Raw genomic sequence first — 27407 nt, 5'->3', positions numbered from 1 at the left:
TAGCCCCTTATAACTGTTTTGTGCAGTTACATTATTAAAAAATAAAGATGCCACCATTTTTATTTTTTAACTCTCATAAATCTAACTTCTTCACTTTCACTTTTCATCTGCAATCTCTCTCTCTCTTTTCTGAGTGCTAATTGCTACCACAAGCTTGCTGTAACAATAACCAGTCACTTGTAATGGCTGGTTATTTATCACGTGCCCATAATCGTGCAAATTTGCTTGGTTATGGGCACGCAATAAATTAGCGCTCCACTTGTAATCTAGCCCATTTTGTTTTAAATGTTTATGACACAAATAGTGTAAGGAGTGTAAGGTCTAACCAAAGTAAATAGTGGCAACCATAGGAAACAGTGGAACGTGTAACACTTTAACTCTGTCATTTTAAAGTTATGAGTTGAGTATTGTTGTCATTATTATCACGTCAAAGATACATATCTGTATAAAATTTTCTTTTTTAAACTGTACACAAATATGTATGTCTTGTCTAAAGTTCATATTTCTCTTTTGAACACAGGATTTCTTTCATGGCTCAACAAAAGAAAATACAGCTTGAGCCTTTTGCAGACACATTAAATGAAGATGAAACTGAGAGCGCTTTTCTCCTGTCTAAACCTGTTTGTTTCCTTATTATTGGAAAACCAGTAAGTGTGGTTTGTTTTACTTTTCCTAATTTACTCTTTTACAGTAAAAAATACTATGGGGCATATGTATCAGGCTCGCCAGAAACAGCAGTTATGACGCAGCGGACACAAAGACCGCTGCTCCATAACCTGTCCGCCTGCTCTGAGCAGACGGACACACATCGCCAGAAATCAACCCGATCGAGTACGATCGGGTTGATTGACACCCCCCTGCTGGCAGCCGATTGGCCACGAGTCTGCAGGGGGCGGCGTTGCACCAGCAGCTCTTGTGGAAATGTAAAATTGTATGTTTTATGTATGTTTATTTCACTCCTGTGATTACTGTTAAATAGGAAAGGCAATAAGTGGCACTACATGTAACATTAAATGACACTGACATGTTTTGCAGGGTGGGTGTCTTGTAGAGTTTTGTGTATACATAAATATTAAGTCTGCTGCAGAACACTCTGCAATACATTGATACAATTTACCTCTATTATCAAATTTGCATCATTCTCTTGTTTTCCTTTGCGGAAGGAGCAAAAATGCACTACTGGGAGGTAGCTGAAGACATCAGGTGAGCCAATGACAAGAAGCATATATGTGTAGCCGCCAATCAGCAGCTTGCTCCCAATAATGCATTGCTTCTTCTGGACTTACCTATATATGTTTTTTCAACAAAGGATACCAAGAGAATTAAGTACTTTTGAAGTAAATTGGAACATTGTTTAAAATGATCTGCTTTATCTAAATCATGAAAGTTTAATTTTGACTTTACAGTCCCTTTTAATGAGCACACTAGTAACATGTTGCACTACTCTCAAATCATTTACAGAAATATATGGCTCATAACTGTTGTAAGCTTATACAGTACATCATTTAAAGGAAACCGAGAACCTGATAGAAAAATATCGTTTCAGACATTTAAAGGGACACTGTACCCAAAAAAATTCTTTTGCGATTCAGATAGAGCATGCAATTTTAAGCAACTTTCTAATTTACTCATATTATCAAATTTTCTTTGTTCTCTTGCTATCATTATTTGAAAAAGAAGGCATCTAAGCTTTTTTTTGGTTTCAGTACTCTGGACAGCAATTTTTTATTGGTGGATGAATTTATCCACCAATCAGCAAGGACAACCCAGGTTGTTCACCAAAAATGGGCCGGCATCTAAACTTACATTCTTGCATTTCAAATAAAGATACCAAGAGAATGAAGAAAATTTGATAATAGGAGTAAATTAGAAAGTTGCTTAAAATTTCATGCTCAATCTGAATCACGAAAGAAATTTTTTGGGTACAGTGTCCCTTTAATAAGGATTTTAAGGGTAGATAAAGTGTTCTATGACCAATCCTTTAATGTAAAGTGTTTCTCACTTTGCAGGGTACCGGCAAGGCCACTCTAGGGAAGAAGCTCTCACAGGCATGGAAGTGCCTTTTCATTGAAGGTAAAAAATAATTAAAGAAATTGCTTATTTAGAACTTTCTTTGCTGTAGGTTAAAGGGACATTCTAATGCAAAAATACATGTTCTAATTTTTTAGAGCACAATACTATTTCACTGTAGTCTATTGTGTTTAACTGCCACAAAGTTCCACTCAAGAGCATCAAGCATTGTAGCTTCAGAGTAGACCAATGGCCTAATCAGGAGAGGCATGTCACATGGTCACATGTACCTGCCAATCACCAGCAGTTTCCTGCTTTAAAGCTGCAATATTTGTAGCTCCTAAATTGGACTTTACCTATATTTTTGCAGAGGTTAAATTGACTCAAACCAATAATGCAAAACTGGCATGCCCAAACTGTCAAATTAATAGAGCAGACCTAATTATTTAGATCATTTGATGACTTGAGGATCATCAGCTGATGATTTTAAAATTTTCTGCAACACTTGTTCTAAGTGTAGTCTTATGATAATGTCAATATAACACCTGTGGAGCAACAGACCAGTCTGATAATTCTGTCTGTAGGGATGATGCCTGAGTACACAGATCAATGGAATGTAATAACTGGAGATGATGTAATTGTATTTATATCCATGGATATAGACATCTTACCCAGATATCTGGATTTAAGGTTTTAAAAAAAGGGAAAAAAAGACTCAATTTTTTATTTAGTTCTCCTCTTATAGAAAGTATGAAATCATGAATTGTTGTATGAAAATACCTCTAACTAGTTTTGTGCATTTTACTTATCCTGCAGCTAAGGAGCTGATTATTGAACATATTGAAAGAGAAACAGAATATGGAAATAAGGTCAGTAAGAAATGTAGTATTTGTTCACTTTCTGTGTTTGTCGTACTACATGTTAAGGAGTATAACCTGTCTTCTTCACAGATACAGCATTAGCAATAATTGCTGTGTCAAGACAGGTAGTATGCATCTACTGTGGGAACAGTGGATGTCAGAAAATTCATGTGCTTCATTGTTGACATTCACTGTACTGTAAAATTAGACCTCTGTCCCACACTTCAGGATGCCTTTCCCACCAGTGAAGAGCCCCTCTCACGGACCGCCAAGATATTTCTCTCAGAGCACCTAGACAAGCCCAGGACCTTAATATCTATCCATAAGGCCATAAAAGCACCCCCTCTTTTACCATAAACCCAAAAACTGGTTCCAGAGGGCAAAATGTTGGGAGAAATCTATTAAGTCTTCAAGTGGGTAGCTGATGAAAAGGGGGAAATGCATTTTCCTCTACCACTGCAAAGGTTTTAAAGCTATGCTACTGTTCCATACTGTCTATTCAATATAATATTATCTGTATACCTTGCTTGTGAGCCTTACTAGGATACTCTTTATTAAACAATTTCTACAATGTTAAAGGGACAGTCTACACCAGAATTGCTATTGTTTTAAAAGACAGATAATCCCTTTATTACCCATTCCCTAGTTTTGCATAACCAACACAGTTATATTAATATACTTTTAACCTCTGTGATTATCTTGTATCTAAGCCTCTGCAAACTGCCCCTTATTTCAGTTATTTTGACAGACTTACATTTTAGCCAATCAGTGCCGGAACTCCACGTGCGTGAGCACAGAGTTATCCATATGGCACACATGAACTAACACCCTCTAGTGGTGAAACACTGTCAAAATGCCCTGAGATTAGAGGCGGCCTTCAAGGGCTTAGAAATTAGCATATGAACCTCTTAGGTTTAACTTTCAACTAAGAATACCAAGAGAACAAAGCAAAATTGGTGATAAAAGTAAATTGGAAAATTGTTTAAAATTACATGCCCAATCTGAATCATGAAAGTTTATTTTGGAGTAGACTGTCCCTTTAAGGAAGAAGCCTACTGCAGCTCATGCGCCTTTACATAAACTATAATCTGCAGAGTAATACTGTTTTAACTAAGAGAGGTTAACAGCTGAGATACACATCATAACAGAAGATAGAACAACTTGGGAAAGTACCAAGAGGCACAGCCAGGGCAATCTCACATAACACCATTCCCACCAAAGAGTAATATAAAGAGTTCACTTATAAAGAATTTAAAGTTTGCCTTAAGATATTCATTAACAATAATTATCTGTAACAATTCGTGTCAGTGTCATGCATGGCAAAAAAATCTGAAACATATTTTTTGAAGTTTGTACAGTCCATTCCTTTTTTAGTTGAAAAAAATAAATAAATGAAAGGCAAGGGATGTAAAGCTTATTAATCAGTTTACCCCTCATAGAAAATGAGTTGTCCAAACAGGTGTACCTTGCAATTGAGCATCAGCCATGATAGACCTTAGAGGACCTGATTATAGTGTCTGACTGGACAGCCAGAGTAGGGTAACCTATGATCTAGAGGTGATCACCCTGCATAAAAATGTGTGTAGAGTACTGGATGCAGATTGACCAAAAGTGACTCATATCTCATAGTTAAAGGGATACTAAACCCACATTTTTTATTTCCTGATTCAGATAGAGTATGCCATTTTAAGCAACTTTCGAATTTACTCCTATTATCAATTTTTCTTTGTTTTCTTTGTATCTTTATTTAAAAGCAGGAATGTAAAGCTTAGGAGCCAGCCCATTTTTAGTTGAGAACATTGGTTATGCTTGCTTATTGGTGGCTTAACTGTAGCCACCAATATGCAAGCTCTATCCAGGGTGCTGAACTTAAAATGGGCCGGCTCGTAAGCTTTACATGCCTGCTTTTTAAATAAATATAGCAAGAGAACGAAGAAAAAATGTTAATAGGGGCAAATAAGAAGCTTAAAATTGCATGTTCTATATGAATAATGAAAGAGAAAAAAATTGGGTTTAGTATCCATTTAATGGTTTGCAGCCCTTATTTGTTTTGATGGACGCATGTATTTGAAATAGATGTTTTTATTTAAGGGAGTGTTGCTGATTACTGACTTTGGCTGAAATCAACCATTAAATGGACAGTCAACACCAGACTTTTTGTTGTTTTAAAATATAGATAATCCCTTAATTACCAATTCCCCAGTTTTGCATAACCAACACAGTTATAATTATACACTTGTTACCTCTGTAATTACCTTGTATCTAAGCCTCAGCAGACTGCCCCCTTATTTCAGTTCTTTTGACAGACTTGCATTTTAGCCAATTAGAGCTGTCTCCATGGTAAATTCACGTGCATGAGCTCAATGTTATCTATATGAAACACGTGAACTAATGCCCTCTAGTGGTGAAAAACTATCAAAATGCATTTAGATTAGAGACGGCCTTCAAGGTCTAAGAAATTAGCATATGAACCTCCTAGTTTTAACTTTCAACTAAGAATACCAAGAGAACAAAGCAAAATTGGTGATAAAAGTAAATTGGAAAGTTGATTAAAATAACATGCCCTATTTGAAACATGAAAGTTTTTTTTGGACTTGACTGTCCCTTTAATCATTGACACACACAGAGAGAAGCACACTCACAGGAACGAACAACCGTCTCAATACTATTGTTAGCCTGTTCTATGGTGATTTACCACCTGGGTGCAGCTTCTTTTAGCCCAGTAATGCTTTTCACAGAGAAGAACTTTCCTGTAGTATATCAGTCTGATCCTGCCTATTACTGTTAGTCCAGCGCCAAGATACCTGGCAATTCCTCTCTGAACAAGGAACACAGCAACCCCAGACGATCGTTTCAGCCTTCATTGGGCCTCGTCAGTGAGGTGTAGCCATATTCCTCTAAGCACACTGAGCAAGGAGTCCACGTCTGGTTTCCCCTTTTTCCCATAGGGAGACTAAATACACACAGAGAGAAGCACACTCACAGGAACGAACAACTGGCTCAACACTATTGTTAGCCTGTTCTATGGTGATTTATCACCTGGGTGCAACTTCTTTTAGCCCAGTAATGCTTTTCACAGAAAAGAACTTTCCTGTAGTATATCAGTCTGATCCCGCCTATTACGGTCAGTCCAGCGCCGAAATACCAGGCAATTCCTCTCTGAACAAGGAACACAGCAACCCTAGACAATCATTTCAGCCTTCATTGGGCCTTGTCAGTGAGGTGTAGCCATATCCCTCTAAGCACACTGAGCAAGGAGTCCACGTCTGGTTTCCCTTTTTCCCATAGGGAGACTAAATATACACAGAGAGAAGCACACTCACAGGAACGAACAACCGGCTCAATACTATTGTTAGCCTATTCTATGGTGATTTACCACCTGGGTGCAGCTTCTTTTAGCCCAGTAATGCTTTTTACAGAGAAGAACTTTCCTGTAGTATATCAGTCTGATCCCACCTATTACAGTCAGTCCAGCCCCGAAATACCAGGCAATTCCCCTCTGAACAAGGAACACAGCAACCCCAGATGATCGTTTTGGCTTCCATTGGGCCTTGTCAGTGAGGTGTAGCTATATATATATATATATATATATATATATATACACCCTGTTCCAAATTATTATGCAAATTCTATTTCAGTGTCACAAAGATTAAATTTTTTTTTTTTTTCAGTTTAACTCAAGGATGGCATTGTGTCTCAGGGCTCTTTTGATCACTGAAAACAATCTCGGACACCTGTGATAATTAGATTGCCAGGTGAGCCCAATTAAAGGAAAAACTACTAAAGCAGGGTGTTCCACATTATTAAGCAGAGCACCATTTTCAAGCAATATGGGGACGAAAAAGGATCTCTCTGCTGCCAAAAAGAGTGAAATAGTTCAATGCCTTGGACGAGGTATGAAAACATTAGATATTTCACGAAAACTTAAGCGTGATCATCGCACTATTAAGAGATTTGTGGCTGATTCAGAGCACAGATGGGTTTGTGCAGATAAAGGCATATTGAGGAAGATTTCTGCCAGATCCATGCATCGGATCAAGAGAGCAGCTGCTAAAATACCATTACATAGCAGCAACAAGATATTTGAAGCTGCTGGTGCCTCTGGAGTCCCACGGACATCAAGGTGTAGAGTCCTCCAGAGTCTTGCAACTGTGCATAAACCTTCCATTCGGCCACCACTAACCAATGCTCACAAGCAGAAATGGCTGCATTTGGCAGAAAAATACATGAAGACTAATTTTCAAACAGTCTGTTCACTGATGAGTGCCGTGCAACCCTGGATGGTCCAGATGGATGGAGTAGTGGATGGTTGGTGGACGGTCACCCTGTTTCAACAAGGATGCAACGTCAGCAAGGTGGTGGTGGAGTCATGTTTTGGGCCGGAATCATGGGAAGAGAGCTGGTCGGCCCCTTTTGGGTCCCCGAAGGTGTAAAGATGACCTCTGCAAAGTATGTGGAGTTCCTGACCACTTCCTTCCCTGGTACAGAAGGAAGAACTAAGCTTTACGTAATAAAATCATCTTCATGCATGACAATGCACCATCTCATGCTGTAAAGAATACCTCTGCATCAATGGCTGCTATGGGGATAAAAGGAGAGAAAGTCATAGGGTGGCCTCCATCCTCCCCTGCCCTCAATCCTATTGAGAACCTTTGAAGCATCCTCAAGCAAAAGATCTATGAGGGTGGGAGGCAGTTTACATCCAAACAGCAGCTCTGGGAGGCTATTCTGACATCTTGCAAACAAATTCTAGCAGAAACTGTCCAAAAACTCACAAGTTCAATGGATGCAAGACTTGTGAAGCTGCTATCAAATAAGGGGTCCTATGTTAAAATGTAACGTGACCTGTTAAAATGTTTAAAAAGTTAAAATGTTGTTCAAAGTTTGATTGAAATAGCTTTTGATTTCAGTAAATATGCTGCAAACACAACAAATAACAATTATCAGTTCTTTACAACCTATAAAGTGTTTTCAAACTTACTGTGTGTAATAATTTGGAACAGTGCATTGTATGTTTTTTATTTTGGAAAAAAAAATAGTTATCATTAGGAGGTTTATTCAATAAAATTTGAATTGTACTCTTAATAGTTGATAACATGAGAATTATGCTGACTGTTGTTTACATCAATTATTTAGGTAAATGAGAAATATATCATTGGCATAATAATTTGGAACAGGGTGTATATATATATACATAGTATTTTGTATTGGTGTGAAAAAATGCTGTAAAGTATGAATGCTTTCAAAAATAGAAATGTTAACAGTTTATTTTTATCAATTAATAAAATGCAAGGTGAGTGAACAGAAGAAAATAAGAGAAATCTAAAAACAATATTTGGTGTGACCATACTTTGATTCTTATAGATACACTTATGCAAAGTCATGATGACACATCATGCTTACTTGCAATGAGAAGATGTCCAGCAGTGCCATCAGCTCAAAATTGGCAGAAACCAGCGGGTATGTATTGTCCAGAGAAGTCTGGTCAGAAGTCTGGTCAAAAGGGGTCTTCATGGAAGACTTGAAGATAAAAGACCAAACTTGTCAGGTGGAAACAAGACCAAGGGGCCGATTTGCTGTTGGCATTTATCATTGCACAAGCATTTAGTGTGAAATGCTTGTGCAATGCCCCCCATGCAGATTTGCGGTCGCTAGCAGGGGGTGTCAACCCGATCGTATCCGATCAGGCTGATTGCTGTCTGCCGCCTCAGAGGTGGCGGACAAGTTAAGGAGCAGTGGTCTTATGACCGCTGCTTCTTAACTTCTGCTTAAGGCGGACCTGAAGCGTAGTGGGTCGGAAGCAGCATCCCCTGCTTCATAAATCGCCCCCCCAGCGTCTAAACTATGTATGAAAACACAGAAACTGGGGTGCAGAAAAATGGCAGCAGGTGCTCTGGACTGATGATTCAAAATGTGATAAATGTGGCTGTAGCAGAAAGTGTTTGTTTGCTGATGGGCTGAAGTGCGGTACAAGAATGAGTGTCTGCCGGCAACAGTGAAGCATGGTGGAGATTCCTTTCAACTTTGGGGCTGCTTTTCTGCAAACAAGTTGGGATTTGGTCAGAATTAATAGTCTCCTTTAATGCTGAGAAGAACAAGCAGATACTTATCTAGAATGCAACACTGTCAGGGAGGCATCTTATTGGCCCCAAATGTATTCTGCAGCATGACAACGACCCCAAACATACAGACAAAATTCCAGGAAACGATGTTATGGCCCACACAGAGCCCTGATCTTAACATCATCAAGTCTGTCTGGAATTACTTGAAGAGACGGAAGCAACTGAGGCTGCCAAAATCCACAGAAGAACAGTGGTTCGTTTTACAAGATGTTTGGAACAACCTACCTGCTGAATTTGTGAAAAAACTGTGCAAGTGTATCTAAAAGAAATGATGATGTTATAAGGGTGGTCACATCAGATCTTTATTTTGATTTCTGTTCACTCACTTTACATTTTGTTAGTTGACAAATAAACTATTAGCATTTCTAATTTTGAAAGCATTCTTACTTTACAGCATATTTCCACATCTGCCTAAAACATTTGCACAGTAGTGTGTATAATATATATATATATTTGCATGCTTTTTCATATTTGTTGCATGTCTTGTAATTCTTTTATTCAACATAAGGATTCTACGGTGTAAATTTATCAAATGTCGAACGGACATGATTCGCATTTAACATATCCGCATTTAACATTGCACAAGCATTTCTGGTGAAATGCTTGTGCAATACCACCCCCTGCTCACTGGCGGCCAATTGTCCTCTAGCAGGGGCTGTCAATCATCCCAATCGGATCGGGATTTTTTCAATCCGCCACCTTAAAGATGGTGGACAGTTTAAGGAGCAGCGGTCTTATGACCGCTGCTTCTTAACTTCCATTTCAGATGACTCTGAAACGGAAGGACTTCAAAGCATCCGCTGTTTCATAAATGGAGCCCTACGTGTCTATTTGTCAATATCACTACAGACAGTTATTTAGTTTTTTACTCATTACCCTACATTGCTGTTGTTAATTTAATATAGGTATCCCACAAGCCACCAACTCTTTTTACTCTGATTTCTTTTTGCAAAAACTCAAAGAAACAATGACTGATTTGTATTAATGTATTTCAAGCTCTGAAAACGGGTGCCGGAAACAGAAACGGCAGTTATGAAGCAGCAGTCTAAAGACCGCTGCTCCATAACTGATCTGCTGCCTCTGAGGCTGCAGTCCGCCCGATCCTATACGATCGGGCTGATCCTATACGATCATGTCCGACAGACATCGCTGAATGCCGACAGCCGCCCCCTGCAGATTCACGGCCAATCGGATAGCTGCCGATTGGCCGTGAATCTGCAGGGGGCGGCTGTCGGCATTCAGCGATGTCTGTCGGACATGATAAGCTACATCATATCATGTCGGACAGACATTGATAAATCGGCCCCATTATGTCTGTTTTGTATATTTTTTTCTAAATTGTTAATATATTTCTAATAACCTATTTTTTTAAATCATAGATCCAGGAGTTACTTTATGAAGGGCAAAGTATTCCTGAGCAATTAATAACACAGTTAATTATAGAGAAGATCAACTCTCCAGAAGCTGCTCATCTTGGTATGTTCTTTTTATTTGTGTTTCATCATTGAAAGCCACACTGGTTTGTTTATATAGATTATTGTTTCATTTATGTAGGGAAGTGGTTTTGCCAATATTCATTTGTCAGGTCCTAATGAAAGAATGTGGTAACTCTTGGAGAATTATGAACTACAAGCTTTCCTCTCACTTCAATGCTTATGAGGAACACAGAAGTCTGGTCCTTTTACACACTTTAACAGTGATTATGTATTTGTCTACTTCAATTTTAAACAACTTTCCATGTTACTTTTATTATGTAATTTGCTTAATTCTTTAGATATTTATGTTGAAGAAATAGCAATGAACATGGGTGAGCCAATCACACGAGGCATTTATGTGCAGCCACCAATCAGCAGCTACTGAGCCTATCTAGATATGCTTTTCAGCAAATGATATAAAGAGAATGAAGCAAATTAGATAAATAGAAGTAAATTAGAAAGTTGTTTAAAATTGCTTGCTCTTTCTAAATCATGAAAGAAAAATGTAACTGCGGGGCTACATTAACTTATGCTCACATTTATGCAAAAGATAACTCCTTAAAATAAATGATATTCAAATTTCTCCTACATTGGTGTATCCGGTCCACGGCTTCATCCTTACTTGTGGGATATTCTCATTCCCTACAGGAAGTGGCAAAGAGAGCACACAGCAGAGCTGTCCATATAGCTCCCCCTCTGGCTCCGCCCCCCAGTCATTCTCTTTGCCGCTCTGAACAAGTAGCATCTTGACGGGGGTGGTAAAGAGTATGTGGTGTTAGTTGTAGTTTTTATTTCTTCTATCAAGAGTTTGTTATTTTAAAATAGTGCCGGTTTGTACTATTTACTCTACAACAGAAAGTGATGAAGATTTCTGTTAAAAGAGGAGTATGATTTTAGCACCAGTAACTAAAATCCATTGCTGTTCCCACACAGGACTGTTGAAACCAGAGAACTTCAGTTGGGGGGAACAGTTTGCAGGCTTATCTGCTTCAGGTATGATCAGTCATTTTTCTAACAAGACCAAGTAATGCTAGAAGACTGTCAGTTATCCATTCTGGGATAGGTAAGCCATTTTCTTAGACTCAGTAACAGAATTAAGGCTTATAACTAGGGCTCTATGCTGGTTAACACTATTGTGGGCTAAGTCGATTACTTTTTATCATGTTTATGTGACATTTTAAGTGTTTTTCAGACTTAAACACTTTTGGGGAATTTTATTTACGCCTGGCAGTTGTTTAGACGCCTAATCTTGTCAGAAAGGCCCCTTCACTCTGGAATGCAGAGGGAGGAGGCCTCATTTTCGCGCCTCAGTTGCGCAGTTGCTTTTCACTAGGCAGTTCATGCAGCTTCACGTGGAGTATCTAGAGGCTTGGAAAAGGACTTCAGAGAGGCTTATTACTTATTTGAATAACCCCTAAGGAAGGTAAAACCCCGCATTAGAGACTGTGGCGTGGGACTGTAGTGTCTTTAACCGGTTAATTACTGTTATTAGCTCCGGTTTGGGCATTTAAGGGTTAAATTGTCTGAAAATTGGTGTGCAATACTTTCTAAGCATTAAGACACTGTGATGAAAATTAGATCGGATATTTCTTTGATGGTTTTCTGACATTTCTGTAATAAAGTGTACACTTTTATTATTTAAAGAGACAGTAACGGTTTTGTATAAAATAATTTTTATTGCATTAAAACTCTGCCTAAGTCTGTCTAACATGTCTGTGTCTTCAGATAGCCTATGTTCTGTGTGCATGGAGGCCAGGTGGTTCCCCCAATAAATGTATGTGTAAAGTGCGCAATAGCGTCCAAACAGATAAAGGACAGTACTGTCACTTTTAAAGATGTTGCCCAAGATGAGTCTTTAAATGAAGGTAGTGGGGATAGTTCATCATCCTCTCCTTCTGTGTCAACGCCAGCTTTGCCCGCGCAATCGATACCTAGTACATCTGACGTGCCTATGGCTGTTACTATGCAGCAATTAGCAGCAGTAATGAATAATTCTTTAGCAGCCTTTTTATCCAAAATGCCAGTTTTTCCTAGAAAGCGTGATTGCTCAGTTTTAAATACAGAGGATGAGCAAGCAGACGCAGGGGATAATTCATCTGTGGTACCCTCACATCAATCTGAGTTGGCGGTGAGGGAGGGCCTGTCTGAGGGAGAAATTTCTGACACAGGAAAAGTTTCTCAGCAGGCAGAGACTGATACCATTGCATTTAAATTTAAACTAGAACACCTCCGCGCCCTACTTAAGGAGGTGCTAGCTACACTTGATGATTGTGATCCTTTGGTGATTCCAGAAAAATTGTGCAAAATGGACAAATTTTTAGAGGTCCCAGTGCACTCTGATGCGTTTCCGATACCCAAGAGGGTGGCGGATATAGTGACTAAGGTGTGGGAGAAGCCAGGTGTACCATTTGTTCCCCCTCCTATATTTAAGAAAATGTTCCCCATTGTTGACCCAGAAGGGACACATGGCAGACGGTCCCTAAGGTAGAGGGGGCAGTTTCAACATTAGCTAAGCGCACAACTATACCAATAGAGGACAGTTGCGCTTTCAAAGATCCTATGGATAAAAAACTAGAAGGGTTACTTAAGAAAATTTTTGTTCAGCAAGGTTTCCTTCTGCAACCAATTTCGTGCATTATTCCTGTCACCACGGCGGCGTCTTTTTGGTTTGATGAACTAGAAAATTCGCTCCAGAAGGAGACTCCTTATGATGAGGTCATGGACAGAATTCACGCACTGAAGTTGGCTAATTCCTTTATTTTAGATGCCGCTTTTCAATTAGCAAAATTAGCGGCGAAAAATTCAGGTTTTGCAATAGTGGCGCGCAGAGCGCTTTGGCTAAAATCTTGGTCGGTGGAAGTGTCGTCCAAAACAAAATTACTTAATATTCCTTTCAAGGGTAAGACCCTATTCGGGCCAGAATTGAAAGTGATTATTTAAGACATCACTGGGGGAAAGGGCCATGCCCTTCCACAGGATAGACCTTTCAAAGCAAAAAATAAGTCTAATTTTCGTTCCTTTCGCAATTTCAGGAACGGACCGGCCCCTAGCTCTACAGCCTCTAGACAAGAGGGTAATGCATCCCAGCCCAAACCAGCATGGAAACCATTGCAAGGCTGGAACAAGGGAAAACAGGCCAAAAAGCCTGCTGCTGCTACCAAATCAGCATGAAAGGATAGCCCCCGATCCGGGACCGGATCTAGTAGGGGGCAGACTCTCTCTCTTTGCTCAGGCTTGGGCAAGAGATGTCCCAGACCCCTGGGCTTTAGAGATTGTCTCTCAGGAGTATCTCCTAGAATTCAAGGACCTTCCTCCAAAGGGAAGGTTTCACATGTCTCGCTTGTCTTTAGACCAGACAAAGAGACGGGCATTATTACATTGCGTAGAAGACCTTTTAAAGATGGGAGTGATACACCCAGTTCCAAAAGCAGAACAAGGACTGGGTTTTTACTCAAGCCTGTTTGTAGTTCCCAAAAAGGAGGGAACGTTCAGGCCAATTCTGGATTTGAAAATCCTAAACAAATTCCTCAGAGTTCCATCATTCAAAATGGAAACTATTCGAACAATTTTACCAATGATCCAGAAGGGTCAATACATGACTACAGTGGACCTAAAGGATGCATACCTGCATATTCCGATCCACAAGGTTCACCATCAGTTCCTAAGGTTCGCCTTCCTGGACAAACATTATCAGTTTGTGGCTCTTCCCTTCGGATTGGCCACTGCTCCAAGAATTTTCACAAAGGTGTTAGGGTCCCTTCTTGCATGCTAAGGCCAAGGGGCATTGCGGTAGCACCTTACCTAGACAACATCTTAATTCAGGCGTCGTCCTTCCACAAAGCAAAGGCTCATACGGATATTGTTCTAGCCTTTCTAAGGTCTCACGGGTGGAAGGTGAACGTAGAAAAAAGTTCTCTGTCCCCGGTCACAAGGGTTTCCTTCCTGGGAACAATAATAGACTCGGTAGAGATGAAAAGTTTTCTGACGGAGGTCAGGAAGTCAAAACTTTAAAATGTTTGTCGAGTTCTTCATGCCATTCCTCAGACTTCTGTGGCTCAGTGCATGGAGGTAATCGGTCTAATGGTTGCGGCAATGGACGTAGTCCCTTTTGCCAGAATTCATCTCAGACCACTGCAACTGTGCATGCTCAAGCAGTGGAATGGGGATTATGCAGATTTGTCTCCCCAGATACAAATGGACCAGAAAACCAGAGACTCGCTCCTCTGGTGGTTGTCTCAGGATCACCTGTCTCAGGGAATGAGCTTCCGCAGACCGGAGTGGATCATTGTCACGACCAACGCCAGTCTCTTAGGCTGGGGCGCGGTCTGGGACTCTCTGAAGACTCAGGGTCTATGGTCTCGGGAAGAATCTCTTCTCCCGATAAACATTTTGGAACTAAGAGCGATAATCAATGCGCTCCTGGCATGGCCACAACTAGCGTAGGCCAAATTCATAAGATTTCAGTCGGACAACATGACGACTGTAGCGTACATCAATCATCAGGGGGGAACAAAGAGTTCCCTGGCGATGAGGGAGGTATCCAGGATCATCAATTGGGCAGAGGATCACTCCTGCCACCTATCAGCAATTCACATCCCAGGTGTAGACAACTGGGAAGCGGATTATCTGAGTCGTCAGACTTTCCATCCGGGGGAGTGGGAACTTCATCCGGAGGTTTTTGCCCAGTTAACTCAACTATGGGGCATTCCAGATCTGGATCTGATGGCGTCTCAGCAGAACTCCAAGGTTCCACGTTACGGGTCCAGGTCCAGGGATCCCAAGGCGACGTTGGTAGATGCCTTAGTGGCGCCTTGGTTGTTCAATCTAGCTTATGTCTTTCCACTGTTTCCCATCCTCCCCAGGCTAGTAGCCAGGATCAAACAGGAGAAGGCTTCGGTAATTCTAATAGCTCCTGCGTGGCCATGCAGGACTTGGTATGCAGACCTGGTGAATATGTCATCGACTCCACCATGGAAGCTACCCTTGAGACAGGACCTTCTAGTTCAAGGTCCATTCGAACATCCAAACCTAGTTTCTCTGCAACTGACTGCTTGGAGATTGAACGCTTGATTCTATCTCAGCATGGGTTTTCGGAATCAGTTATAGATACTCTGGTTCAGGCCAGAAAACCTATAACCAGGAGAATTTACCATAAAATATGGCAGAAATATCTCTGTTGGTGTGAATCCAAGGGTTACTCATGGAGTAAAGTTAGGATTCCAAGGATACTTTCCTTTCTCCAAGAGGGATTGGAGAAGGGTCTGTCAGCTAGTTCTTTAAAAGGACAGATATCTACTCTGTCTGTCTTGTTGCACAAACGTCTGGCAGCCGTGCCAGATGTTCAGGCGTTCGTACAGGCTTTAGTCAGAATCAAGCCTGTTTACAGACCTATGACTCCTCCATGGAGTCTAAATTTAGTTCTTTCAGTTCTTCAAGGGGTTCCGTTTGAACCTTTACATTCCATAGATATTAAGTTACTATCTTGGAAAGTTTTGTTTTTGGTTGCTATTTCTTCTGCTAGAAGAGTTTCTGAATTGTCGGCTTTGCAATGTAATTCACCCTATCTGGTGTTTCATACGGATAAGGTAGTTTTACGTACCAAGCCTGGTTTTCTTCCAAAGGTGGTTTCCAATAGGAATATTAACCAGGAAATAGTTGTTCCTTCTTTGTGTCCAAACCCGGTTTCTAAAAAGGAACGTTTGTAACACAATCTAGATGTGGTTCGTGCTTTAAAATTCTATCTAGAAGCAACAAAGGATTTCAGACAGACATCATCCTTGTTTGTCGTCTATTCTGGTAAGAGGAGAGGTCAGAAAGCTACTGCTACCTCTCTCTCCTTCTGGCTTAAAAGCATCATCCGATTGGCTTATTAGACTGCCGGACGGCAGCCTCCTGAACGAATTACAGCTCATTCTACTAGAGCTGTGGCTTCCACATGGGCTTTCAAGAACGAGGCTTCTGTTGAACAGATCTGTAAGGCAGCGACGTGGTCTTCTCTGCACACATTTGCCAAATTTTACAAATTCGATACTTATGCTTCTTCGGAGGCTATTTTTGGGAGAAAGGTTTTACAAGCAGTGGTGCCTTCCGTTTAGGTTACCTGACTTGTTCCCTCCCTTCATCCGTGTCCTAAAGCTTTGGTATTGGTTCCCACAAGTAAGGATGAAGCCGTGGACCGGATACACCAATGTAGGAGAAAACAGAATTTATGTTTGCCTGATAAATTTCTTTCTCCTACGGTGTATCCGGTCCACGGCCCGCCCTGGCATTTAGTCAGGTTTAAATTTTTATTTTTGTACACTACAGTCACCACTACACCCTATGGTTCTCCTTTTTCTCCTAACCATCGGTCGAATGACTGGGGGGCAGAGCCAGAGGGGGAGCTATATGGACAGCTCTGCTGTGTGCTCTCTTTGCCACTTCCTGTAGGGAATGAGAATATCCCACAAGTAAGGATGAAGCCGTGGACCGGATACACCGTAGGAGAAAGAAATTTATCAGGTAAACATAAATTCTGTTTTTTAGCTAAAAGTTACATATAACATTTTATTTTGTACAAATACCCACATTTAGGGCTAGATTACAAGTGCATTAGAGCCCATTGCCGTTAAATAGATGAAAACGTAAAAACATATTTATGTAATATTTATATTTAAAGGGACATAATACTCATATGCTAAATCACTTGAAACTGATGCAGTATAACTGTAAAAAGCTGACAGGAAAATATCACCTGAGCATCTCTATGTAAAAAAGGAAGATATTTTACCTCACAATCTCCTCAGCTCAGCAGAGTAAGTTATGTGTAAAAAGTTATACTCAGTTGCTCCCAGCTGCAGGTTAAAAAAAAAAAAAAAAAAATTGAAGAAATGAACAGCAGCCAATCAGCATCAGCAGTGCTGAGGTCATCAACTCTTTTACTGTGATCTCATGAGATTTGACGTAACTCTCATGAGATTTCATAGTAAGCTGAATAGGGAAATAATATGAGAGTGCACAAGGCTCATCCCCTAAACTGTCCTAGGACAGACACACTAAAATGCTGCTTAGAAATCCTTTACAATGGGATGTGGTTACTGAGGAACTTTTGAGGTAAAATATCTTTCTTTTTTACATAGAGATGTTCAGCTTTTTACAGCTATGCTGCATCACTTTCAAGTGTTTAAACATTTGGGTATTATGGCCCTTTAATAATGGTTTTAACAATGTATTTACTGTAAATATTTCACATCCCAGTGTTCTGTGTATTTATCTATATCTATATACAATCATATAAATATATATTTGTCAGATATATGTAGAAATATATAGAACATATTAATTTATGTGCAGAACATTGGAATATAAAATATTCCTATTTTCATATGGGGTTAGCACAAATTAGAATATGGGATCGGGTTTGCACTAGAGTTTGGTTTTAGGTTTTTTTCCACTTTTTTTCTCTATTGACTTCTATGGTGGAATATGTGAATGCGCATACGATACTCTAATTTCGGCTTTTTGCACTAGTCGGTTTACCACTAGAGCGAAAGCAGTTTACTTGCAACTCATAATACAAGCGCAACCCGACTAGCGCAAAAAGCTTAATTCTAGCAGAGTTAGCTCTCTAGCAGAAGCACAAAATACTCCTCCACTTGTAATCTAGTCCTGTTATTTTTTTCTCAGTATTGCTTAGGGCCACAAAGAAAACCTTGAAGGGCTGGGTGTGGTGTTGGCTGTTGTTTTCATTGCTAGAACATTACACTATCTGGTTTATGCTTTTGTGCATATTTACATTAGTGGAAATTATGATCTTATTTGGGGTTCAATTTTAGTCCCTAAAATAAATTATAACTCAAAGATGCCTTTCATACCACAGAGATTTTTATTTTTGCAATGCTCAAACATCTAAGAAACTGTTTTATGAGACCAGATAGTGTGATGTTCTTGAAAAGCAGTGCCCTATTGCAATATGTCTGGAATTAGGGGTCAAATGATTAAGTAAAGATTATTTCTCTCATCAGTTTAACCGATTGGGGACACATCAAAGTGTGTGACTCCTCTCGAGCGAAATCACATTCAGAATTCAGTCCTGAGAAAGATTGACCTTCACTCTTATATACGTACACTATAACGTAATATGACTAATATGCCTGAGCCTGTTGTTGAAGAGTGCAAGTTATATATCTAAATTTTACCCCAGTGAGCTGTCATAACCTCTACCTAGTATGTTATTGTAAAATGATGTAAGTGCTTATGCTAAAGTCTAATACGTTAGTGTATATTTATAGTTGTCTGAATACTACCTGCCATAAAGGACAGTATGCCAGTTACATCACATCATTTCTTAACACTTATCTACTTACTGCATTTAACAGAATACGTCAACCCTTATTCTATAAAAGCTTTTGTGTGACATATATTTTTCCAGGAGAACATTGTTCTTATATTTTATTATTAATCCGAGAGTCTTGTGGGCTGTAGATATGGGGTCAAATCTAAGCCTGCTATTGAATAGCTACTGCATGACATTAAAGATTCTTTTTTTTTTTTTTTTTTTTTTTTTTCTTTTTTTAGCAGACTGAAAATAATTTGTCTCACCAAAAATTGTGATTTGATTTTAAAGGGTCCCTTTCTTTTTCAGGCTATGTACTTTGTGGATTTCCTTCACTTTCTGAAGAATATGCAAAGATTCCAGAACAGATAGCATTAATTAAAAGCTTTAAGTTGCAGCCTGATGTTATAATTAATATAAAGGTAACTAAACTGAGTTTTACTTTCATTTCTACTGCTGGATATTTATGCAACACTGTGGTATTAAATATACTGAACCCAAATAAAGATACCAAGACAATAAAGAAAAATTTAAAATAGGAGTAAGCTGCTTAAAATTGCATACTCTATCTTAATCATGAAAGAAAAAAAATGGGTTCAGTATCCTTTTAATGTTAAAAATGTAATGATATTAGGGGATTGTGGGATTTAGAGGTTATGCTTTAAGACCAAATAATACATTCATGAAACAGGCACTTGGAATTTCCACACAATAATATCAGCATAATGAAGCAATAATAAAGGGGTTAATTACAATCCTGTAAAAAAAAAGCTTATCAAATATTTTATCTTTAAAAAAAATCCCATAGACTGAAATGGTGATGGTGAAATATGAAGAATAATAATTCCATAAGATTGTGATTGACCCCAGAATGTCCTAATGTGCTAGAGTATTGTATTATTGCTTGAATATAACTATGACATTGATTTTAATCATTCTAATATTGGCTCCCAATAACTCCATTTTGCTTTCAGACAATATGGGAATTGTGTTTTTCAAGTACAGGTGGCCCTCGTTTTACAACGGTTCAATTTACACCGTTTCAGAATAACAACCTTTTTTTCCAGTCATGTGACTGTTATTGAAAAGCATTGAGAAGCAGTGCATTTATTAAAATAGACATTAGGTGGAGCTGTCCGCTTGTGTTGCAGCAAAGCCAAGCAAGCTGAAATTAATCAGTTTAACCAGACCTGAGCTATCGAGCAGATTTCAAAGGAACAGGATCTTCCTGTCTATAAATCAGTCCAGATTGGAATGCATAGAAAGAACTGTTTGCAGAAAAATGCAAGTGAAGTCTGTGTTGTGTGATTAATGTATTAGGTTTATAATGCTGTTTAGCAAATGTTTTTGTTCATTTAACTTAGTTTAATTATATATTCTGTGTTGTGTGATTATTTTATAAGGTTTATATGTGCTGTTTAGCATTTAAAGTCTTCATTTCAAAGCTTTAAAAATAATGTATTAGGTGTTACTTATGACAATTTTGAGAGGGGCCTGGAACCTATCTCCCTCACTTCCCATTGACTTACATTATAAACTGGGTTTCAATTTACAACGATTTCGATTTACAACCATTCCTTCTGGAACCTAACCCCGGCGTAAACTGAGGGCTACCTGTAATCACAATCTTACAACCCACAGCCTCAAACGAGTTTTCACTAGAAAAGTTCCTTAAAGGGACATAAAACAAGTTGGGATAGAGACAAAATATAAAAATATGTACTTTAATTACTTTAGCTGCAAATTTATACTTATGTGCCTCGCCATTAACTCTTTCTTTTTAGTTTCTGAATTATAAAGCTCTAACTCCCAACACACACATCTCCTTCTATGGCTGTATCTATATCAATTGTTATTTTGATAGAATGCAAGAGTGAAGAGGAATTATCTGATGGAGCATGCCTAGAAGCTGTGAACTCAGTTGAAATACAATGCTTGTGTCTAAACACTGATAAGGGGGTGGAGTAGACTGCTCCAGACAGCTTAGCTATGTAATTCATTTTGCTTATTATTTTAAAATACCAGCAATTTTTAAACAATTTTTTTATGCAAACTATTTTTAATTAACTAGCCCTTTTAGGATATGCACAGATCTCAACCTGTTTTATGTGCCTTTAAAACATTTTTTCAGTTGTAAGTGCTTGTTATCAGGATCCAACCAAACCAGGGAAGTTAACCGAAACTGACATATACTATGGCCCTTTCACACCTCTTAAAGGGGCACTGAACCCAATTTTTTTCTTTCGTGATTCAGATAGAGCAAGCAATTTTAAGCAACTTTCTAATTTACTCATATTAACAAATGTTCTTTGTTCTCTTGCTATCTTTATTTGAAAAAGAAGGCATCTAAGCTTTTTTTTATTCAGACCTCTGAACAGCACTTTTTTATTGGTGGATGAATTTATACACCAATCAGCAAAAACAACCCAGGTTGTTCACCAAAAATGGGCCGGCATCTAAACTTACATTCTTGCATTTCACATAAAGATACCAAGAGAATGAAGAAAATTTGATAATAGGAGTAAATTAGAAAATTGCTTAAAATTTCATGCTCTATCTGAATCATGAAAGAAAAAATTTGGGTTCAGTGTCCCTTTAAGGTTACATTACAGTTGTCTTGACATGTGTGAGATTAACCTATTGTAATCAAAATCCATCCTGATAACTGGTAAACAACATAGGTGTTATTTGTATATAGGCATGGTGGGCATGTTTGCTCAATGATTATGACTATGCTGAAACTGACAATAACGACAATATGAATATGAAATAGAAACAAACATTTATGGAAAACAATTGCTAAACACAATTGATAGATGTTGCAGCCATGATTTGCCTTTTTTCATGTTTCCTGCAAGTCCAGTTATCTGTATGGGATATCACATATTAAATGTAAATCTGTGTCCTGCCCACTGCAGACCAGGTATACATATAATCACTGAGAATGTTCAAGTTTTCAGGTTATTTAACTGGAATGGGCTCAAAAGTGTGTGTGTATGTACAGTGTGTGTGTATATATATATATATATATATATATATATAGAGAGAGAGAGAGAGAGAGAGAGAGAGAGAGAGAGAGAGAGAGAGAGAGAGAGAGAGAGAGAGAGAGAGAGAGAGAGAGAGAGAGAGAGAGAGAGTGTATATACACATATTTACACATATAAGCACATAAATACACAAGCATATACAGTACATATATACACATATATATATACTCACATACACATATTTAGACATATATATATATATATATATATATATATATATATATATATATATATATATATGTATATACTTTATAGCCCTTTCCAGTCAAATACATTGCCATATACCATATCCTTTTAACCCTAACAAAACCTTTGTATTAATATTTATATGAAAACATTTTTAGAAGGCCTATATATGAGTGTAATCATTTATTTAAATGTATATTTATTGAACATTTTTTTTTAACCCTTCTACTTTATGCTAGGTCTTTAGCCACGCTAATCCGGTGAGCGCAAATTTTGTTTGCACTTGAGCACACCATTTTACTTTCAACTTGTAATATTCTGGCTAGTAAGTGCGTTTGCAATATTGCTCATCGTGTCCCGCACTAACATTATTGCGCCATTTGTAATCTAGCCCAATGTGTTTATCCCCTTGGCAGAGGTTAAACACATAGTTCTATGCAAGCAATAGTGCTGTATTTAAAGAGACATTCCGGTTCAAATTTAAATGCACATAGATGAATTACATATTTAATTATGAACATATTAGCTATATACATGTATTGGCAAAAATGCTTCTAGTAAAAGTTTTCACTGTCTTAGTGTTAACATTTTTCTCTGCACGCGCATGTGAAGCATAACTAGATATTCTCAGTGTGCCAGCATTTTAAATACTGCAGCTGCTCAGAGCACCAGTGGAGCTTGTATCATGTCAGCAATTAACAAATTGGGTCATTACCAGATGGTACAAGCACCTTAGGATGTCTGAGCAAGTGCTGTGTTTAAAATGCTGGTGCATGGTGCATACTTAAATACACCTTTGAAACAGCTAAGGCTTTCATTAGAAGCATTTTTGCTAATACATGTATATTACACAAATGCTTCTATTCAAACCTAAAATGCATCCATGTGGTTTCCAATTTTGTCTGGAATGTCCCTTTAAATGCTTTAACTCATTAGAGCATTTTCTATTTGCACTTTCATGTCCCTTTAAATTGTTCTAAAACACTTTTAATAACAAATAGTGCTTATTAGAACAATCAGACTCAACAGAGTATTGACAAGTTGCCTTAGCATGATATTAAAATTAGTGTCAACCTTCTCAATATAACAAACTTTATAACTGTGTATTTTATTCTGTTAATTATTTTGCCAAGCCTGCCAATATATTACATATAGAAACTTGATATCCATGTTGCCAATATGAACACTTTTATTTTCTGTTTTTGTAAAAGTGTCCAGATAAAGATTTATGCAAAAGACTTTCTGGACAGAAGCAAGATCCTGAAACGGGGCATATTTATCAACATGAAGACTGGAATCTTGCTGTGAAGGAACAAAAGAAGAATCTACAGAGAGATGAAGAAGAGGAAGAGGAGGAAGAAGAAATGGAAGAAGAGGTACTGTTAAATTCTATCATCTATATTTCACTATATTAGCCATGTGTATTTATTAAGATATGGTGATGACATTAAACAGTCGTAAACGCACACATAATTATACACAAGTGCATGTTAAAATGATGGTGCCCTCCTTGGGGGTCCTTCTTGTGATGTGGCTCCTGAGGATCTTTTGCAATTCATCCAGGGAAGGAGAATCAAATCTCCTTCCCCATAGCCTAATGGGGAAGGAGATTAGATTAGAGGGATAGAGTGCTTGTTCCCCTAAGTTTCTGCTGATCACCATTAAAAGAGTGAACACCCGTCCCACTGTAAACCAGGTAAATGGAATGGTGCTAAAGGGGGCTACTGCAGAACCCATATCATTCTCTTTGGTTTTATTTAAAGGGTTTTACACCACCTCACATGAAAAGGGACTTTCTCTCTTTTAAATGAGGGGGCAACCCCCCTCTAATTTTCACATGATCATTGTGGTTATGGTGCACAACTGTGCAGCGTTTGTAGAGGGGTAACTTTTAGAGCCCCCATTTCCCCATAAAATACAGAGGCATATGAGATCCCTGTTTGGAAACAGGAGAACCTCATCTTTACAATGTTGCATCCCATACCCCTGTCGTCAGTATGTAATTGCGTAATGTATTTACTGTGTACGGGCTGTAGCTCAAAAAAAACCTATCTCCTAAAGACAGCATATAACACACAAACACAATACCCCTCACATGAGAGAGAGATGATTACTCATTTCAAATGAGGAGCTCATACCCTATTAGAAAACAGGTGATTGACATAGAAATTGCAATCACTTGTATAATATGTGCCTTTTATTTTGCTCTGTAACATCTATAGAAAAAGGAACCTTTATCTTCTTCCCATTGGGTATGAACAATGCAAACAGTGTTTTAAGCCTCAACAAGGTCCTTAATTGTTCAGGTGTGACAAGAATTTTTGGAAACTAGATTGCCATGAGTTTTTTATTTTGTAATACAACTTATATTTAAAGGAAGAAGATAAACAAGATATTAAAGAAGTTTTACAACATCTTGTGATCAGGCCGGAAGATTTTCCTGAAAATGCAGATGAACGTATAAGGCTCTATAAAGACATTCTGTTACGTCCTCTGGAGGTAAGTAACATTTGCCGTTCTGAATATTTTGACTTAAAGTGATTGTAAAGTTTCTTTAATTACTGCACAGTATATACAAATAGTCTGCAAAACAGGGGCACTTTCATTAATTACATTTTTCTAATACGCTTTATTGGTAAGATATTTTGTGAAGGTAAACATACCGCCGTTCCTCCGCCCACAATCTCATTCTTCATCTATCTGAGCGATGACGAATCCGGCTTTATCCAATCTTTGCTTGCCCCATGAGCTGGACGCCATGTGGGGCACCCATCGACTGGGAGAAGCCGGATATAAAATACAAATATACTCACGTATCCACATATATATATATATATATATATATATATATATATATGCACTTTGGAGCCAGGTTTCTGTGATGTAAAAATAATAGACAAAGATAAATAATTTCAGAAGTTTTTCCACCTTTAATGTGACCTATAAACTACACAACTCAATTGAAAAACAAACTGAAATCTTTAAGGTGGAGGGAAGTAAACAAAAAAAACTAAAATAATGTGGTTGCATAAGTGTGCACACCCTCTTATAACTGAGGATGTAGCTGTGTTCAGAATTAAGGAATCACATTCAAAACCATGTTAAATAAGAGTCATCACACACCTGCCATAATTTAAAGTGCCTCTGATTAACCCTGAATAAAGTTCAGCTGTTCTAGTAGGTCTTTCCTGACATTTTCTTAGTCGCGTCCTACACAAAAGCCATGGTCCGCAGAGAGCTTCCAAAGCATTAGAGGGATCTCATTGTTAAAAGGTATCAGTCATGGGAAGGGTACAAAAGAATTTCCAAGGCATTATATATACCATGGAACACAGTGAAGACAGTCATCATTAAGTGGAGAACATATTGCACAACAGTGACATTACCAAGAACTGGATGTTCCTCCAAAATTGATGAAAAAACGAGAAGAAAACTGGTCTGGGAGGCTATCAAGAGGGCTACAGCAACATTAAAGGAGCTGCAGGAATATCTGGCAAGTACTGGCTGTGTAGTACATGTGACAAGAATCTCCCGTATTCTTCATATGTTTGGGCTTTGGGGTAGACGGCAAGACAGAAGCCTTTTCTTACGAAGAAAAACATCCAAGCCCAGCTAAATTGAGCAAAAACACATCTGAAGTCTCCCAAAAGCATGTGAGAAAAGGTGTTATGGTGTTATGGTCTGATGAAACCAAGGTTGAACTTTTTGGCAATAATTCCAAAAGATATGTTTGGTGCAAAAACAACACTGCACATCACCAAAAGAACACCATACCCACAGTGAAGCATGATGGTGGCAGCATCGTGCTTTGGGGCTGTTTTTCTTCAGCTGGAACTGGGGCCTTATTCAAGGTAGAGGGAATTATGAACAGTTCCAAATACCAGTCAATATTGGCACAAAACTTTCAGGCTTCTTCTAGAAAGCTGAACATGAAGAGGAACTTCATCTTTCAGCATGACAACGACCCAAAGCATACATCCAAATCAACAAAGGAATGGCTTCACCCGAAGAAGATTAAAGTTTTGGAATGGCCACTTGATCTTTCCTCCTACGCCCTTAGTTCATTATACCTATCTGAAGAGTCCCTTCTATAACCCCACATTTATCACAATTAATATAAGCTCTCTTTTGGAAAAGACCCACTCTCGCAATTTCCTTAACCTCATATCACCTTAAAATCATCCTGGAGGGTAGCACCCTATTTACCCCCCCCCCCCGCTCCCTCTCCTCATACTCCACACAGACAACTCAAGTGTTTGCCAGGTAGACTACTTCCCTCTAAAATAGACATTTTTTTCTTTTGGGTTTGCCCGCTATAGCTCCGCCCCCCCATTACGGGTTCTTTACACATTTTCCTTCAATCTAAGCGGCTCTTGCCCGCTGCATTCCTTCACCTCTCCCACATTATTTTTACTAGTTATATCTCCCCATCCATATAGGTTCTTCGATCAAGCAAAGAGATGCATTCAGTCTTTTTGATTTCCCAGTATCCAGAGGTAGGGTTCCCCCCTTTAACTTTTAACCCCTCCCTTCCCTCCTCTCCCCCTCCTACCTCCGGACTGACACACCTCTTTGATCCCGAATATATATTTTCTAGTACAGAACTATATCAATGCTCAATAATCACTTCAGATAACAAGGAGTGGACTTTTTGGTCCAACTCCTCATAAAACATAGATATAACTATATAAACCTATTCTAGTAATCCTCTAGATTATATAAAATAGAGATGATTCACTCACTTACGAGTAATCTCACTTTTTGTACTCACTCGCATCTATAAAATTATCTATAAGTTTACTAAAAGATCATAATTTTCGCATCGCTGTTTAAGATTTACTCTTCATTCTAATTCATGTATTCATACCCATGTAGACTCATATTGTTGTATTGGTTTGTATTTATTTCCTGAAAGTCTCAATAAAAATATATTTAAATAAATAAAGTTTTGGAATGGCCCAGCCGGAGCCCAGACCTGAATCCAATCGAAAATCTGTGGGGTGATCTGAAGAGGGCTGTGCACAGGAGATGCCCTCGCATTCTGACAGAGTTAGAGTGTTTTTGCAAAGAAGAGTGGGCAAATCTTGCCAAGTCAAGATGTGCCATGCTGATAGACTCATACCCAAAAAGATTGAGTGCTGTAATAAAATCAAAAGTTGCTTCAACAAAGTATTAGCAACCATATTATTTTATTTTTTTATTTTTACCTACCTTCACCTAAAAGATTTCAGTTTGTTTTTCAATTGAGTTGCATAGTTTATAGGTCACATTAAAGGTGGAAAAACTTCTGAAATGATTTATCTTTGTCTCATATTTTTACATCACAGAAACCTGCTATTTTAAAAGGGGTGTGTAGACTTTTTATATCCACTGTGTGTGTGTATATATATATA

General features: G+C 38.5%; 1 protein-coding gene across 1 annotated transcript in view; it reads left to right on the top strand.

Moving 5' to 3' along the window:
• Nucleotides 1-530: 530 nt before the first annotated feature.
• The window catches only part of AK9 (adenylate kinase 9), a 205989-nt gene continuing 179112 nt past the window's right edge, over nt 531-27407 (top strand). Inside the window, exons 1-7 of the mRNA XM_053712173.1 lie at nt 531-647; nt 2010-2073; nt 2827-2879; nt 10372-10468; nt 19091-19203; nt 23226-23390; nt 24391-24513. Of these exons, the coding sequence (XP_053568148.1) occupies nt 531-647; nt 2010-2073; nt 2827-2879; nt 10372-10468; nt 19091-19203; nt 23226-23390; nt 24391-24513 (732 nt within the window). The remainder of the gene's footprint in view (nt 648-2009; nt 2074-2826; nt 2880-10371; nt 10469-19090; nt 19204-23225; nt 23391-24390; nt 24514-27407) is intronic.

Source organism: Bombina bombina, chromosome 4, assembly GCF_027579735.1.
Source record: "Bombina bombina isolate aBomBom1 chromosome 4, aBomBom1.pri, whole genome shotgun sequence".
Classification (NCBI taxonomy): Eukaryota; Metazoa; Chordata; class Amphibia; order Anura; family Bombinatoridae; genus Bombina; species Bombina bombina.
This window is presented reverse-complemented; position numbering and strand designations above follow the sequence as displayed.